Raw genomic sequence first — 19120 nt, forward strand, 5'->3', positions numbered from 1 at the left:
GAATATAATTCCTCACTATCCTCAGTTTGTACAATTTAAAATTACGATACACAGATCTCAAGGAAACTTGCCAAAATATGAGACGAATCCATAAATCAGAATTTTGTATTTCATCTCCACTCTCGTTAGGTTACTAAAATACATTGCGTAAATTATTTATACTTCTCCATATCCGATGGCAGCACAGGCGAATTATGATTGGGACTGTAAAACAAGATCTATATTACAGGTTAAAGTAGGCGTTTGCAGCACCCCAGTAGGCAGTAAAAAAATTGCACCTATCTCTATGTTTAACATCCCCTTTCTTAAACAGTTCTTGGCAAATATGGCAGGCCTCTATTGAGTGAAATGCTAATTCTTCTTCAGGAATATTTGGCAGTTAAAACCTACTGACTGTCTTCGTAATTACATACAGTTTTTCAGCGAACCATTTCGCGGAGTTGTTGGATCTGTACAAACTAAACTCTGAAAATTCTTTGCCGTAGCTACACCATATGTAACAAACTGTACTGGATGGTGTATGGAAATGTACTTGATGCGAATACGAACCTGAGCTATTGCTACCACGGCAAGTAGCAAATGGCTCTAGGATGTGTACCATACACGGCATAAATTACAAATGGAAGATGTAGCATGTTGCTAAACTTTGTAAATTGTATGTACAAATTCCTGCCACCAGGCATGATACTGTGGAATGGCTTAAACTGTGTCCAGTCAGCTCACATACTGTTATGGAGGAGTGATGAAGAGTAATGCTGATATGGTAGAATCAAATGGTTTTTATGCAACAGAAATGGTATGTATGTGTATTAGCAACCTGCAACATTAATAGATTTACATGACTCTTGAGGAAAAGGGTTGGAATGCTCAGTTAGTGGTACAAAAATTACTCTCCACCACACACCATTAGCACGCTTGCGGAGTATTTGGTAGGTGTAGATGTAGATGTAGATGTAAGGTGCTTTGTGACATTTTTTCTCATCTTTCTCGTCTATTATGACCATCCATCTGTAACCAAAATACTAGATACTAAACAAGTTAACAGAGACATATTGTTCTGCTTTTCGAATATATGTACATGTTTCAGCTTGGTAGCAAATGGTTACTGTGAAAAGTTTAACTTGCTTGCATATAGTCAATATGAGGACAGAATTTGCATTCTTATTTATGGGATACATAACTGATCACTTCAAACAGGCATCTCATTTGAGTGATCGTTTATTACTGAATGTTTATTTGTTATCACTTTTGGCAGTTTTCTGTATAGTCCTCCATATAACCCTTTATTTTAATTAACATTAAGTTGAATGGTTTCTTTTAATGACCAATCAGACTCTCTCTCTTCTTTAACATCTTGCCAACAACAGTAGTGGAACACCATTCATCACTGATTCTGAAAGGCATTCAACCTACATTTTTTATTATTGGGTAGATTTCTTTTATGTCACCTGACGTACTCAAGAGAGAATTGCAGACTGGTGAAAAACTAATTTTAATAGGTTGGTTAATTTGAAGCTCTCCGTTCTCAGACACGCAAAAATAGGCATTAAAGAAGTGTCACGGGTCCTTAAACCGAATTCGACCACCCATCACTTCCGTATGCTTTGACTAAATTAATATCTTCGTTGTCCATCTCGCAGTCACGTCCCCTCCCACCCGCTTCAGATGCTGCAACATTGAATAGAAAGTACCTCTATTGTCTTCCGTTACAGAAAGTGATAAGTAGGTGAGACATGTACGATTGTCAACAGTAATTTCAGCCTTGCATATTGGAAAGCTGTGTGTGTGTGTGTGTGTGTGTGTGTGTGTGTGAGAGAGAGAGAGAGAGAGAGAGAGAGAGAGAGAGAGAGAGAGAGAGAGTGAGGCTCCTAATATCGTGTCAGATCTTCTTTTGCCTGACATAGTGCAGCAACTCGACCTGCAGAAATACCGAGCATACAGCCTGTATAACTCCGAAAGTGTTGCCGATACAGAATTGTGTGCACCAGCTGACCTCTCGATTATGACCTGTTGATTGTTTCATGAAGAGCACCCGTGGTCCAGAGATAGCATCCTTGGTTAGTGAACAAAACGTCATTGGTCCTGAGCTCGAAACCTACTAACGCTTAAATTTTGATTAATAATCAGCATTGGCAGCCGAAGACTTCCAGCACAAGAGGTAAACCTCATTCTGCGAACGGCTTTGTCAAAGAGGACGGACGAACAGACAGAGGTTCAGGGCATTCTCTTCTCCTTAGGGTGGGAAACTGGCCTTAAAGGCCGAAGAATCAGCAATGACTAACGGCAGAAGGCCATGCAGAAGGCCATGAAAGCCACTACATTAAAGGCACATAACGTGTATCCACAGGACATGTGGCCTGTAACTGAAAAGTGTCGTGATGATCTCTTCATTGGCAAAAGATTTCGAAATAGTCTCCCATTCGGATCTCTGGGAGGGAACCGCCAACGGGCAGATGACCATGAGAAAAAGATTGAATAATCAACGAAAGGATAACGATCTACCAGTCGGGACGTGGAATGTCAGAAGCTTCAACATGGTAGGGATGCTAGAAAATCTGAGAAAGGAAATGCAAATCTAGAGATATCAGGGGTCATTGAAGTGAAATGGAAAGAAGACAAGGATTTCTGGTCAGATGAGTATAGGGTAATAATATCAGTGGCAGCAGAAAATGGTATAACGGATGTAGAAAAATAGGAAGGTAGAGCAGAAAGTGAGTTATTGTGAACAGTTGTCGTCTGATAAGAATCGACAGCAAACCAGCACGTCGCAAGCTGAAGTCGAAGAGATAGAGAAAGTATGTGAGTATATTGTAATGGTAATATAGTATGCAAAAGGAGATGCAAATGTAATAGTCAAGGGGACTGGGATGCAGTTGTAGGGAAAGGAGTAGAAGAAAAGGTAACAGGAGGATACGGGCTTGGGACAAAGAATGAGAGAGGAGAAAGATTAATTGAGTTCTGTAATAAATTTCAGATAGTAATAAGAGTACTCTTTGATATTTTAAAATAATAGCAAGTGGTAGCAATCAAAGTGGAACACCATGAACGACTATTTGGTTGGTTGATTGATTTGTAGGAGGCGAACAAACAACGAGGTCATCGGTCCCATCGGATTAGGGAAGGATGTGGAAGGACGTCGGCCGAGCCCTTTCAAAGGAACCGTCCTGGGATTTGCCTGAAGAGATTTAGGGAAGTCAAGGAGAACTTAAATCAGGATGGTCGGACGCGGGTTTGAGCCGTCGTCCTCCCGAATGCGAGTCCAGTGTGCTTACCACTGCGCCACCTCGCTCAGTAACGACAAGTTATTATTGAGAAGTATGAAAGGTATATTGCAGAGTATTCTCATTTTTATTTAACATGTGTGGAGAAGTTTCAATAAAGGCATAGGCACAATCGAAAGAGCAGAGCAGGGGTGGGGATGGGTGGGGTGGGGCGTGTGGGGGTCAGGAGACAGTGCTTGCCCCCTACTTTACAATGAGAGTACAGGGTTATTAATCGTTACAGAATTCTCGTAAGTGATTTTCTTTTATTTATAACCCCCTCCCCTCCACCCCCAGATTCCTTTAGGCCAAGTGCAAATGATCAGTTGTATTCTGTTGGTTAGTTTCTAGATAAGGGTGTTTATGTAGGATCTTCATCGCTATCAGGAGTACACAATTTTTATTCATTGCAGAGTTCTCATATTCTTCTGGAAGTCATTTCGCGTGATTCCACTAAACATCTTGTTTAAGCAGTTCTGGCTTACGTGGCTTGCAGCGTGAGAAGACTTGGATCTGACTTGCTCATTTATATCAAAATTGACATAACTTTGCCGGCCGGTGTGGCCGTGCGGTTAAAGGCGCTTCAGTCTGGAACCGCGTGACCGCTACGGTTGCAGGTTCGAATCCTGCCTCGGGCATGGATGTGTGTGATGTCCTTAGGTTAGTTAGGTTTAATTAGTTCTAAGTTCTAGGCGACTGATGACCTCAGAAGTTAAGTCGCATAGTGCTCAGAGCCATTTGAACCATTTTGACATAACTTTAGAGTTGTATCCAACCCCCCCCCCCCCCCTCCCTTCCCCGGAAAATTTCTGCGGATGCTCGTGACTGAAGTCAGTGAAATAAATTTAACTGAGGAATAACAGCATAATGGAATAGACGTCAATGTAAAGGTATTGTTACAGATCTTCCCATCCAATCAAAAGTAAAGGAAATATAGTTTTTCTTTTGTTTGGAAAAATATACAGAATGCACGGCACAATATACTTATTATTGAGAAGCACATCTAAGAATAATCTGATGAATATAAAGATAATAGTACCTAACATCAAAATAAGAGAAGAGTACAAGCATTGCTCCTCCACAACACAGAGGTAACAATTAATCCACACTGTCCTTTGTATACTTTCGCCAGGTGGTGCACACTGCCATCGAATCTCTGTTTCAGACTCGCTATTGAATGCATAGTACAACTCGTCATAAATTTTCACTTACGTTTTCTAAAGTCTTCTGACGACTGCAATAAGCTCCAATAAAAGAGCATTAGTTAAAGAAGAATAAATGCGAGGGTAACGTGAAGAGTTCTTGAGGGTTGTTAAAAATTATAATAGTTCTGAAGCTTTTTGTGATAAAACCTAGTATAAAATTCTTTTGCTGTTCTAGATGCATTACTTTTGATGTGCACCGTCTGCAGCAGATGACAGCTGGGCTCGACATATGTCTTTGATACACAAGCGGTGTGACGCTATAAATGAAGTGCCGTCACTTGGAGGACGCGACTTGCATGCACAAGCAGTGAATCAGCAGTGAAAGAAACACGGTTCCTTTGTTCCTCGGGCTGGAATTATGGAGTGGAGGAAGAATAGAGACTGCCCCAAGCACCGTTTTCCCCTCTTTGACATTAACTGTTTGATGTCTTCTTTTGAAGAACGTTCCGTTCTAGCAGTTGTCCCCAGCTTTCATTAAGGTCGTAGCCGTTGACCTTAATAAATGCACTGGTGCAGTTGCAAATATTTAATGTTTCGTTTAATGTAGACTCCTAGTGCTGCGGAGCGTGGAATAGGGTTTCGATAGCTTCAAAGCGAAATCCATGTCCTTTCATAAGAGTATGAAAACCTTGTGACAGTAGATCATCTTTCATTAAACACAGCATTTCTTTAGTTTTTCGTGATGGACTGAACACTGTCCTAATGCCATATTTGCCACGTTACACTTTGCAAGGGGTAAATCAGTAACTAGTGATACTATAAAACTTTTAAGGACTAGTCGAATGAAAAACTACGTGAGAATTGCCTCGCGTTCAGCACACTGCACCCACCCTAATGCAGGACTTTGTGAGAAAATGAAGACTAACGTACTTAGTGTAAGAATCTTCATCCTTTTCACTAGATTGTTTCGCACTTCTACTTATTTCCACACCACATGAAATTTGTTCCTGTTTTATATCATTTTCAGTCCAACCAAGAAGTTGTAACTAGAAATGAATGATTCCGAGCCCATTCAGAATAGTAATTCGGGGAGGGAATTATGCTCTACGCACACATTGCACTACGATTAAATGAATTAGCTTTAAAGAGGTTTACATCGAATAAAAATTTAAATTTTTTATGTTTCCTGCTATTCATTTTTTGACATTAGGTGCTGGACTTACATCTCACTCCCAGCTGCAAAATGAGGCCTAAATATCAACTGATTGATATTTAAACCAATTTGAATGATCGAGAAAAACTGAAATTCGCATTTTTCTTCGTCAGCATTCAATAATGCAGAATAAATTTTGCATAAAGCTATCTCCTATTTATTTCTTAATGTAAAATGAACATGCTTCCTTTTACACGTCTGTGTCACCAACAGCTTCATAGGCCATTAACTGTTCAACTATTGTGAAATTGAGGGACATACCGCACGTGGACTTCACATTTTAGTTAGGCAATGGAAGCCTGATGTGTTGAAAATAACGAAAAATCGTAAGTTATGTACAATCAGTAACTTTAGATGAATTTTTATCAGAGTTATGCTCCCAAAAAGAAAGAATTTTATAATGAAAATATTTCAGTTTATCGATTAGAACGAAATGCACACAATATGCTTTCTTTAAATAGCTCTATAAACAGAAATATTTAGCAGATTAAATTGACGACTTAGATTTATGGACGACACATTCGCAAATATAAAAAAAAAATGCTTTGCGCCACGGAGAGAAGTTTTTAAGTTTTCCTCGTATTCCTCAGTAAGTCAAAGTAGCCCAAATTTTATGGCTGTAGGTAGACATGTTTTTAGAAAAATGTGTCGACTCCTTAGAAGTGTTCAGTTTTTACACAGTATGAAACATTTCAGAATTCTGTAAAACGACAGCCCTATTCCGGAAAGTGACCACTTCACACAGTTATGGACTGATTAACAAATAAATAGTAAAACTTATTCTTTATCTACAGGGCTTTAAAAAGTTATAATGACTGCCAGTTTATACTGATGAACAAACTGTGTGAGAGTAAGCCAGTGATTATGCATTTGCAACAAGAAGGATACTTTTTTTGTTATTGGAGATTTAGTATTTACGTGATAATTATTTGCTGCTACGTGTTGACTTTCTGTAAAGGGGACAGCTAAAATTTAATCATTGTCAATATTTGAGACACGCACGAGGAAAGAGGGAAATCAAATAAAACATGGTCAAATATACTAGAAAATAAATATAATTATCAGTATAAAAAGCAAGCCACTAATCATTTTCAGTATCTCGTGACAAGGGTATATTAAAACTGACATTTACATTACAGCTGCAAATGATACAGTTCTTTAAACAGGTACTGGTATTGCTTCACACTGACAGAAACGAAACAATGATGTGCGACTTAAAGTTAGGCACTGTTAGCTTACGTAATTGCAAACTAGAAGTAACATATTCCGTCAACGTGGATTATATTTGGAACTGAAGACAAAAATTCTTACTAATATAAAACTGCTGTTTCATAATAACAGCTGTAACTCATTACATTCATGCACTTGTCAAAAACAGTTATGCTTGTACAAACAGAATGCACAATTGTATTCGGCCAACGTTAGTTGCACAATTTGTCGAATAATCCGTTTAATACAATTGCAGTTATATTTTCACTGCTTTTTTATAACAGCGTCAAATGCGTTGTCATAGACACTTCAGACAACTCCACATGATAGCTAATCACACACACTGTAAGAAAAAAAATTCGAAGACACTGCTATTTATCTCCATTTGTGGCATAAGTGCATTTACAGAGAATGAAAAAATTAGTCCTACACATTGAATCAGTGGGTACAGATGTTTTCTGACAATTGCAAATTACATCTGATCTGATTAGCAAGTGTATATTTTTCTCACAATAGCACATCATCCAGTCAGCGTCACCTTTGTATTTATTTTACGCTTTGGAAATTGGTAAATATTTGTACGTCGATGTGTTGCGTGTCGAGAGTCATTGTTGTACCCGGAATGTAGCAACGTAAATACAGCGAGAAAACACACATACACACACACTTCTCAAGCACACGACATAAACACACTAAAAGAGCTCTGATATAGGAACTTGATTCGCAAAGTCCGTATCCACCACTTCTGTCCTTCGCAGTTCATGCATACAGTTCTACAGTTCGGCTGAACTAGATATTCTCCTCGACGCAGTAAATGGTCACACGTTTAATGATCAGGAGGCTTACACGCCGACACTACATCGAGAACATCTCTCGCGCAGACGCTACAGCAGTGGATCCAGTTTTCAGTCCACGGGTTTTCGGCTGCAGTTACATCAGTCTATACGGTGTTGATAATGTCAACAATACTAGCGTAGCAACCGGTTGCTAGGCCTAAGAGTGAAAAGGCAGCGATGAAGATGTCTTTCCACATTCTCCAGCGCTTCCAGCCGAGGCCCTCGTCCCAGAAGACGACGATCTCCAGGATGGGTGGGCAGAAGAGTCCCAACACGGACAGGAAGACAGCTCCCACCAGCGACACGATGGGTTGCAGCTTCGGGATGGCCACCGCTATTGACACTGAAACGGAAAAGAAAAAAAAAACTGTAGTTTGTTGCATAGGCTCTCGGCATGTGATTTCTGGTGTCAAGCTGACTTGGCATAATGCGTTATGGGATCACAGTGTGAGCCAGAACGCCACCGATAAACTTTCAGAGGTGGTGGTATGCACCAAAACTAGAAAAAAATCCCGTAAGCATGGGCTCTAAATTGCATACCTAAAGAGTTCAGAGAACTTTCCCAGTAAAAGTAATGTGTTTCACAGTATCGATGATGAAAAAATGCTCATAGCTTTTAAGGTATGTATATTAGAGCACATGTTTCCTGATAATTTTTTCCTTGTTTTGGTCCATACTAGCACTTTTTAGATATGGAAATCAAAGAGCTGTCAGTAGAAACGTGTCTAACAATAGCGAAGATGAACAAGTGCTCATAGCTCTTAAGATATTCACTTTGGAGCTCATGTTTACTGAAATTTTTTTTCTTGTTTTGGTCCTCTGAAAGTTTGCCGGGAGTTCTGGCTTACCCTATACACGGAAACGACTCCTTACTACTGACACGGTAGTGTCCTTGAGTGACTGTAGGAGGACACCGAATGACTTGGATCGAATTTATGTTTGGTGTGATGAATAGAATCTTCATCCACCTGTGGGAAAATGTAATGAGGATGAGTTGGAAAAATCATCCTGTAATATTCGAGTACCGTATTAGTGGTGTTCTGCTTGACACAGTCACTTCGATTTTAAATCTAGGTGAAACACTGCAAAGCAACAGGAAGTGGAACGAGCACCTAATGCCGGTTGTAGGGAATGCGAGTGGGTGACTTTGCTTTATTTGGAGAATTCCATGTAAGTGAAAATGTCTATATATGAATGAGACAGCATGCAAAACACTTGTAAAACCGATTCTTGTGTACTAATCGGGTTCGTTCTACCACATTTGTTAGCGGTTATTGATTGGCGACTCCATGGCGTGTTGTGTGCACCACGACCAATAAGTGAATACTGGAAGAATACGGCCGGGATTACAGACGCGCGAAATTTGGGCCGGACTTCAATGCGAGATACCTTCAATAGGTTCCACAACGAAACATTGTCTCGAAATTTGGTAGAAAATCCGAAGAAATTCTGGTCGTATGTAAATTACACAAGCGGCAAGACGCAGTCAATACCTTCGCTGCGCAGTGCCGATGGTACTGTTACCGACGACTGTGCCGCTAAAGCGGAGTTATTGAGCGCAGTTTTCCGAAATTCCTTCACCTGGGAAGATGAATGGAATATTCCAGAATTTGAAACACGAACAGCTGCTAGCATGAGTTTCTTAGAAGTAGATACCTTAGGGATTGCGAAGCAACTCAAATCGCTTGATACGGGCAAGTCTTCAGGTCCAGATTGTATACCGATTAGGTTCCTTTCAGATTACTCAGATACAATAGCTCCCTACTTAGCACTCATATACAACCGCTCGCTCACCGATAGATCTGTACCTACAGATTGGAAAATTGCGCAGGTCGCACCAGTGTTTAAGAAAGGTAGTAGGAGTAATCCATCTAACTACAGACCTATACCATTGACGTCGGTTTGCAGTAGGGTTTTGGAGCATATACTGTATTCAAACATTATGAATCACCTCGAAGGGAACGATCTATTGATACGTAACCAGCATGGTTTCAGCAAACATCGTTCTTGTGCAACGCAGCTAGCTCTTTATTCGCACGAAGTAATGGCCGTTATCGACAGGGGATCTCAAGTTGATTCCGCATTTCTAGATTTCCGGAAGGCTTTTGACACCATTCCTCACAAGCGACTTCTAATCAAGCGGCGGGCCTATGGGGTATCGTCTCAGTTGTGCGACTGGATTCGTGATTTCCTGTCAGGAAGGTCGCAGTTCGTAGTAATAGACGGCAAATCATCGAGTAAAACTGAAGTGATGTCAGGTGTTCCCCAGGTAAGCGTCCTGGGACCTCTGCTGTTCCTGATCTATATAAGTGACCTGGGTGACAATCCGAGCAGTTGTCTTAAGTTGTTCGCAGATCATGCTGTAATTTACCGTCTAGTAAGATAATCCGAAGACTAGTATCAGGTGCAAAGCGATTTAGAAATGATTGCTGTATGGTGTGGCAGGTGGCAGTTGACGCTAAATAACGAAAAGTGTGAGGTGATCCACATGAGTTCCAAAAGAAATCCGTTGGAATTCGATTACTGGATAAATAGTACAATTCTCAAGGCTGTCAATGCAACTAAGTACCTGGGTGTTAAAATTACGAACAACTTCAGTTGGAAAGACCATATAGATAATATTGTGGGGAAGGCGAGCCAAAGGTTGCGTTCATTGGCAGGACACTTAGAAGATGCAACAAGTCAACTAAAGAGACAGCTTACACTACACTCGTTCGTCCTCTGTTAGAATATTGCTGCACGGTGTGGGATCCTTACCAGGTAGGATTGACGGAGGACATCGAAAGCGTGCAAAAAAGGGCAGCTCGTTTTGTATTATCACGTAGTAGGGGAGAGAGTGTGGCAGATAGGATACGCGAATTGGGATGGAAGTCATTAAAGCAAAGACGTTTTTCGTCGCGGCGAGATCTACTTACGAAATTTCAGTAACCAACTTTCTCTTCCGAATGCGAAAATATTTTGTTGAGCCCAACCTACATAGGTAGGAATGATCATCAAAATAAAATAAGAGAAATCAGAGCTCGAAGAGAAAGGTTTAGATGTTCGTTTTTCCCGCACGCTGTTCGGGAGTGGAATGGTAGAGAGATAGTATGATTGTGGTTCGACGAACCCTCTGCCAAGCACTTAAATGTGAATTGCAGAGTAGTCATGTAGATGTAGATGTAGATGCTGATTTTCCTTCCAATTCTGTTAGCGGTTAGTTTGATCAACACGCGAGTATTGCGCATATGTGCTGTGAACCGATGGGCATTGGAAGAAATACATGTTTTCCGTCAGCAACAGAAAATTATTCTTTGCTTTCTACTCTTTACTGTCGTAGCGATCGTCTTCAAAGGACGAAAGAAAAACTGTTCATTATATGGATGTGCAGAGCCACTTTCCATTGGTTATTTTCGTTACCACCTTAATGATCGTTCTTTTTAATCATAGAGAAGTCAGTTTTGTGTGGTTTTCAAGTTATTTTCTAAACATTTTATGACTGATGGTTTTAATTTTATCCAGTGGAAAGTGGAATTACATACCCGTCTGATATACATCTTCTTTCCTCCTGTGAAGCTGGTCATTACGACGGATACCAGTAAAAAATACACAATAGACCTGTGCATCTGATGGCCACCATGCAATTCGTCAAATTCCCGGCAGCCGTGTCAAGTTATCTCATTAAACTGACAGCTACATGGAAATCTCTTGAGGGGGGATGGCGCTCATTTCACGAAACACTGCTCAGAAAGTTTAGCGAACCAGCATTTGTGACAGACTGCAGAATAATCCTACTGTCCCCAACAAACGTCTCACATACGTAGTGCAGACCCTAGTTGACGATATCAGGGCTTGTACAGAAGCAAGTCAGTTGCTTTCCGTCCCTCCATTTGCTAATGGCAGGGAGGGGTATAACAGGGAGAGAAAGTACCCCCACTCATGTACCGTGTGATGGCTTTCGGAGTGTGTATTTAAATGGGGAAGTAGAAACGGTATCATACTGGCTCTGAATTTTTACTAAATCATCAGACGTTTCGAAATAGTTACGTAGTATCAAGTCAACAAAAGAGAAAAGAAGTGTTTTATTGTATCTGACTAAAGTAAACTCAAGAGGAAGACGAGAGCATTAGAGGTGTACATGGACTGTCAATAGTTTGGTAGCTTGTTGCTAAATCTTTTTCTTCCTCGTTAGAATCACGTTTTACGAGAAGTATTAACAAGAGCATAATGCGACTTGTTTAATGGAGTGACCAGCAATTTTCCTTACCTGAAGCGAGGACGATGAAGATGCGAAAGACGTACTGGACGACCTCGGCCCTCTTAGGAGAGACCTTCTTCAGGATCATGGAGAGGGCGATGTTGTTGGGCACCATCACCGCCAGCCCGAACGTCACGAGCGTAGCCAGCGCGATCAGCACGTTCACCGACTGCGCCAGGCTGCGATCACAAGAGAGGGAAACACGTCAGCACAGCACAGGTAGACTCACAAGTCTCGAAGAAAAAGTAGAAACGGAGCCGACGTGTGAGTTCCTGAGCTGCCTTATCTCTCCTGCAGTGTGTATGTAACAGGTACTGGAAAGTGCCTGTCTTGCATCCAATCAGATACTACTGTGAGTCTACCAGACAGTCGCATCTGTCTTGCAAGCCTTAAATTAAGGACGATCAGCGATCGCGTCGGTGCCCAAGAACACCAGCTTATTTATTTGTGAGCAAACCTTTATTTGTAATTAATATGAATGCTCTGGATGTGACTGAAAGTTCTAAAATTTGTTTATTTAAAAAATGTTGTAATATGTTAGTTCAGTATGGGAAGTGATGAATTGAATCAGATCATGTCTGCAAAAGTTAATAACGATGTAATTTTGGTGGGAACGGCCTTCAGCCAAAGAAAAAGCAGACAGTGGCGGAACACTGGGGAAGTCAAGTGGAAACTGGGACTTTTCGAGTGAAGAGACCAAAGGAGCGATCTGGTACTTTGTGTCGTTGCTGGAGGAAGGCAGACCTGCCTGTGGTATGGTTGGTTCAAATTGCTCTGAGCACTATGCGACTTAACTTCTGAGGTCATCAGTCGCCTAGAACTTAGAACTAATTAAACCTAACTAACCTAAGGACATCACACACATCCATGCCCGAGGCAGGATTCGAACCTGCGACCGTAGCGGTCGCTCGGCTCCAGACTGTAGCGCCTAGAACCGCACAGCCACTCTGGCCGGCCCTATGGTAATCTGCGTGATTTAGTCGTATAGGTGATTGGCTCGGGGCGGTGAATGCCCCCTACAATACTCCAACTTCTGAAGGCATTCTAACTTACGAGAGATCCGAATATGCCACAGAATAGGATTCTAATTTTTTCCGCTTGTATTACGGAACCGAGGATAGACAGAATATTAGTTACTGTTCTTCGTATCGCGTGCGATAATTTATAAATCATCATGTTCAACTCTGAACTATTTGAACGAGTCAGTCGTTCACGTGAGCATGAAATCGATTTAGTTTTCGCGACTCTTCGATGACTTTTTAGTTTGAAGATTTTGTTACCGTTATCGAAAAGTTCTAGACGTAACTTTAATGCATTTCATACAGATATTTTCTGTCTGTCTTCCCGTTTATTTCAGATGTCCTTTCTTGAATAAATATTGTTCGACATAATTCTCTGTCGTCTAAACCAAATACGGATGTTGGAATAGAACCCTTCTCATTAGATTATTCACTTATTTTTTATTTCGTATTTCTGTATATTTTATTAAGTCCGATTTTTGCCAATGGAAGGATTGTTTGTCTGCGGGATCACAGATACTGTTTACTATTTGCAGTGAGTTGGATGTGGCTCGACGCCGGCCGGTGTGGCCGAGCGGTTCTAGGCGCTTCAGTCTGGAACCGCGCGACCGCTACGGTCGCAGGTTCGAATCCTGCCTCGGGCGCGGATGTGTGTGATGTCCTTAGGTTAGTTAGGTTTAAGTAGTTCTAAGTTCTAGGGAACTGATGACCTCAGATGTTGAGTTCCATAGTCTTCAGAGGCATTTGAACATTTTGTGGCTCGACCCTATGACTACATCGAGCTATTCTTTTTAAATAGAGCAGCGCGTAGCCCGACAATCAAAGGTACGAACAGTATGAGGGAAAGTCGCATCTGGTTTACTCGTCTGGACTGCTATTTGGAAGAGCAACTATTCAGCATCAACTGTTAGGTACCGTCGCAGTGAAGAACTGCCGTATTTTACAACCGAGAAATAAAAGAAAGTCTATTAACTCTTCACGCACAGTTCACGAGCACATATTCACAGTGTGGTGTGCATGATGCACGTCTGCTTTAGGCCACTGCTCGTCTTTGTTGCAACCATTTTTGTTGATGAAAATATAATTTTGCAACAACTCTGTATGATTTGCCCACCCCTTTAGCTGAGTGTTTAGCGCGTCTGACTGCCATACAGAGGGCCCGGATTCGATTCCCAATAGGGCAGGAGATTTTCTTTCTCTGGGAGTGGTGTTGTCTTTATTACCATTTTATTTATAATGAACACGAAAGTCGTCCAATGTGGCGTCAACGGAAAAGACTTGCAACTCGCCGGCCAAACTCCGCCAGGTAGAAACTTCCGACCATCAATGCCATACCATCGTTACAATTTGTATCGTTCAAAGGTAATGATTTTTTCCATATTGTAATACCGAATCCGCTAGATGCTCTGACTTTGGTAAGACTTTTTTGTTATTCTTGAAGTGCAATTCTGTATCGTAAGAACTATGAAATTTGAGTACAAGTAGCATGGATGTCCTTGTGTTGTTCATAATATCATATACGCTTAAGCCTGTCAATACGTGTATCTATGAGCTCAGCTGAATATGTATTCAGAGCTACTTTAAAAAAAAAAAAAAAAAAAAAAAAGGACTTGGCTAGCACTTTGTTTGGTCACCGTCCGCGTCTACCGCGTGATGACAAGTGGGGTGCATTCAGCCCTTGTGAGGTCAGTTAAGGAGCTACGTAACTGAGAAGGGTACCGGGCACGAAAACTGACAACGGCTGGGAGAGCGGTATGCTGACCACATACCCCTCCGTGTCCGCTTCCAGTAACGCCTAAAGGCTGTGAGGATGACTCGGCGACCGGTCTGTTCCGTTGGGCCTTAAGGCCGATGTTTGTTTTTGAGACGTTTGAATAACATCCTCTCGTAATCGCCGGTCTTCTATAATTATTCGCCAGAGACGAAATTTTTACATTTAACAAGATGGTGCAGTAGCTTGATCCGTTGGAAACGCCACTCCTGCATGCAGAATGGCGTTAATAGGAAGCCGTCGTCCCTGCATACGGAGACATTTGAAGCAATTTTCAAACATGCAGTGCTAAAAAAATGTGTTGGGAAAATTTCTATTCACGGGCAAATCTTACCTGAATGTGTTTTCATGTGTTTCAGAAGACTGTGTTTTCACAGACCATTCATCCACCAACACTTCCAGTTACTCAATATATTCTAGCAAAGAAACTGAATTCCTATCACTACATCACAATGTTGCGCAAGACAGTTTTTTTTTTTTTTTTACTTCATTAGTCTTATGGGGCTGTTCTGACTAGACAATCGCTTTCATTAAAAGCACTGGTATAAACTTTTCTGATTCCAGAAGTGCTAAAACGCAAACAGTAAAAACAGATACTAAATTCCATCACAGTGTTTGTCGATTGTCTGTATCTTCACACAAACTACTGCAACCGAATGATTACTGTGAACTCAACCTTCGACATGAAAATGTGTGTATGTTAATGGTTTTAATGTTTTAACTTAATTTAGTGCACTGATGATGGTCACACAGTGACTGCAATCTGGATTTTGCTATAAATGTTATTTGCCCACCCTTTACTACTTTAGTTACTGATGAGTTACGTTACGGTTACCAACTATTGTTACGAGTTCTTAGAGGGCTCAGGACACACTTACATCTCATTTAGCGGCAGGTTTAGAGTGATGCTATCCATGGTGTCCTCGCCATACTTCCAGTAACCGACGAAGCCCATCATGGCGTACAAGCCGACGACGATGGAGAAACCGATGTTGAGCACTCCGGGGCAACCTAGGAAATGGCTCGGTTTCTTCATGCTGTTTTCTACCGGCAAGACCTGTAAAAGATACAATGAGATTTCTGCACTGATGCAGCAGCCAAGATTCATTAAGATATTTTCACTTGTATTTTATACAAAGTGGTCAGAAACAGTGTGAAAAGATGGTAAAGGTGTTGCAGGGTAGGTTGTACTGAGAAATAAATGTTTACAAAATTCGATACGTTGCGTCGTTTATGAGTTAATTAGCAGGCTGTCGATGGTGCAAATTTTAGCGTCCCGCCAGATACAAGTATAGTCAATTGTTCTCATAGCGAAGACGATTGCGTACGAGACTGCTCAACATTTGACTCGGGTTCCATTCTTACTTCCGTCCCATGTCAAACTATTGTACCGCTCTCTTGTTCGGTTTTGGGAAACCAAACGAAGAACGCGCTAATTTCAGTGCTAATTAACAAGGAAACGACGCAACGTATCGGATTTTTTCTTAACAACTTATTCTCAGCACAATCTATGCTGAAACACCCCTACAACATTTCAGATTGTTTCTGACGACACTCTGTAATGCCTCTGGAATAACATTTCCAAACAAAAGACAAGTCGTTACCAGACGTACGTAATACCCGTAAACACTGCCTATGTTGTGTAGACATCTGCAGAGTGTTAAACTATTATTTCAGATTCTTGAACACCATAATTTCACACAGAAGACTCTTGTTACTTTATAATGGACCTACAACAGTTAGATAAGTAGGTGAACCATATTTACAAGTGACAGGGCTCTGCAAGCAGAAAATAAAAGCTTCCAAAAACGAACGCAGTGAGTGACAGGAAATGCAGACTGAGAAAAATTTAGAAGTCAGTTGTCCAAGAGAAGGCTTAAATGCTCTTTTGTCTAAGGACTGAGACTTCACGAGACGGTTTTAAAAACTAAATCTGTTAATATCACGTATTTTTCTATAAAAGACAAGATTCCTGAACATATGTATTTGAAGTGTAACAATATCTTACTCGTTCAGTATCCTCATATACTTCCTCTATCTCTTCATCTTCTGCTTGCGACGTCGGTGTTGATTTGCTTTAGATTCTGATGAGAATAACTCTACCACTAAACTGCTCACAGTAACCCACTGTCTGCCCTAACTTCCTATTCATAACAAATTACACTCCCGCTATGCCTTTTTTCGCAGCTACTGATATTAACCTATACTCGTGTGACCACGAATTCTTGTGTCCTGTCGATTTCACTTCATTGACCTCCAGTATATCTAGAGTCAACCTTATTATTTCGCTTTTCAGATTTTCTAGCTTTTCTACTACGTTCAAACTCCTGACTCAGCCCACGCAGACTCACAGAACGTTAACTTTTCTTTGGTTATTCAATATTTTTCTCATGGTCATCTCCCCTTGGCAGTACCCTCCAGGAGATCCGAATGGTGTACTATTCCTGAAACTGTTTTCAATGGAGACATCATCATACCACTTTTTCAATTACAGGCCACATGTCCTGTGGATACACACTGCGTCTGTAACGCAATATTTTCCACTGCCTTCTGCATTCTCAAGCCGTTGATCATCGCTCATTCTTCCTCTCTTAGGGTCAGTTTCCCATCCGAAGACAAGAGAGTCCCGTAAACCTCTATCCGGTCCTGCGACCCTCTTTGTCAAGGCCGTTGGATGAATGAGCGTGACTTCTTTTACCTGAAGTCTTTGGCCGCCATTTCTGGTGATTTGTATTCAAAATTTAAGCAGTGCCGGGGTTCGAACCCGGGACCGAGGAGGTTTCGGTTATGAATGAAAGGCTCTACATCTATACCATGGGCGCGTTACACTTAGTTCTTAACCGTTGAAATGTGGTCAGGCCACGGTTTTCCAGTCGTCTAGGGCCCAATGAATATGATCACGACCCCGAGAAAGAGAGAGACGCTGCAGGCGATGTCGTGTTATTAACAAAGGCACTAGCGTCGGCCGTCTGCTGCCGTAGCCCACAAACGCGAAATTCTGTCAGAGTGTTCTAAAGGATACGTCCCACATTATTTCATTCAGTGTTGCTTATCTGTTAGCGCTGACAACTCTACGCAACTTCCGCTCCTCTCAGTCGCTAAATGAAGGCCAGCGCCCACTGTATTGTCCGTGGTGAGAGGTAATGCCTAAAATTTGGTATTCTTGGCACGCTCTTGACTCTGTGGATCTCGGAATATTGAATTCCCTAAAGATTTCCGAAACAGAGTGTCCCATGCGTCTAACTCGAACGACCATTCCGCGTTTAAAGTCTGTCAATTCCCGTCGCGTGGTCATAATCACGTCGGAAAGCTTTTTACGTAAATCGCCTGAATACAAATGACAGCTCCGCCAATGCAGTGCCCTTTTATGGTTTGTGTACGCCATACGTACAGAGTTTCAGGGAGAACATAAGGGAACAGTTGACAAGAATGGGGGAAAGAAATACAGTAGAAGAAGAATGGGTAGCTTTGAGGGATGAAGTAGTGAAGGCAGCAGAGGATCAAGTAGGTAAAAAGATGAGGCCTAATAGAAATCCTTGGGTGACAGAAGAAATATTGAATTTAATTGACGAAAGGAGAAAATATAAAAATGCAGTAAATGAAGCAGGCAAAAAGGAATACAAACGTCTCAGAAATGAGATCGACAGGAAGTGCAAAATGGCTAAGCAGGCATGGCTAGAGGACAAATGTAGAGGCTTATCTCACTAGAGGTAAGATAGATACTGCCTACAGGAAAATTAAAGAGACCTTTGGAGAAAAGAGAACGACTTGTATGAATATCAAGAGCTCAGATGGAAACCCAGTTCTAAGCAAAGAAGGGAAAGCAGAAAGGTGGAAAGGGTATGTAGAGGGTCTATACAAGGGCGGTGTACTTGAGGACAATATTATGGAAATGGAAGAGGATGTAGATGAAGATTAAATGAGAGATATGATACTGCGTGAAGAGTTTTACAGAGCACTGAAAGACCTGAGTCGAAACAAGGCCTCGGCAGTAGACAACATTCCATTAGAACTACTGATGGCCTTGGGAGACCCACTCCTGACGAAACTCTACCATCTGCTGAGCAAGATGTATGAGACAGGCGAAATACCCACAGGCTTCAAGAAGAATATAATAATTTCAATCCCAAAGAAAGCAGGTTTTGACAGATGTGAAAATTACCGAACAATCAGTTTAATAAGTCACGGATGCAAAATACTAACGCGAATTCTTTACAGACGAATGGAAAAACTTGTATAAGCCGACCTTGGGGAAGATCAGTTTGGATTCCGTAGAAATATGGGGACACGTGGGGCAATACTGACCCTACGACTTATTTTGGAAGCTAGATTAAGAAAAACCAAACCTACGTTTCTAGCATTTGTAGACTTAGACAAAGCTTTTGACAATGTTGATTGGAATACTCTCTTTCAAATTCTTAAGGTGGCAG

At 41.3% G+C, this 19120-nt stretch overlaps 1 protein-coding gene across 2 annotated transcripts in view; it reads right to left on the reverse strand.

Moving 5' to 3' along the window:
- Positions 1-6655: 6655 nt before the first annotated feature.
- The window catches only part of LOC126474125 (proton-coupled amino acid transporter-like protein pathetic), a 74042-nt gene continuing 61577 nt past the window's right edge, over positions 6656-19120 (reverse strand). For both annotated transcript variants that reach the window (XM_050101558.1, XM_050101559.1), the window contains exons 8-10: positions 15569-15747; positions 11910-12079; positions 6656-8006 (exon numbers count right to left, since the gene is read on the reverse strand). In XM_050101558.1, the coding sequence (XP_049957515.1) occupies positions 7768-8006; positions 11910-12079; positions 15569-15747 (588 nt within the window). In that variant the 3' untranslated portion in view covers positions 6656-7767. The remainder of the gene's footprint in view (positions 8007-11909; positions 12080-15568; positions 15748-19120) is intronic.

This window comes from Schistocerca serialis, chromosome 4 (assembly GCF_023864345.2).
Source record: "Schistocerca serialis cubense isolate TAMUIC-IGC-003099 chromosome 4, iqSchSeri2.2, whole genome shotgun sequence".
Lineage (NCBI taxonomy): Eukaryota > Metazoa > Arthropoda > Insecta > Orthoptera > Acrididae > Schistocerca > Schistocerca serialis.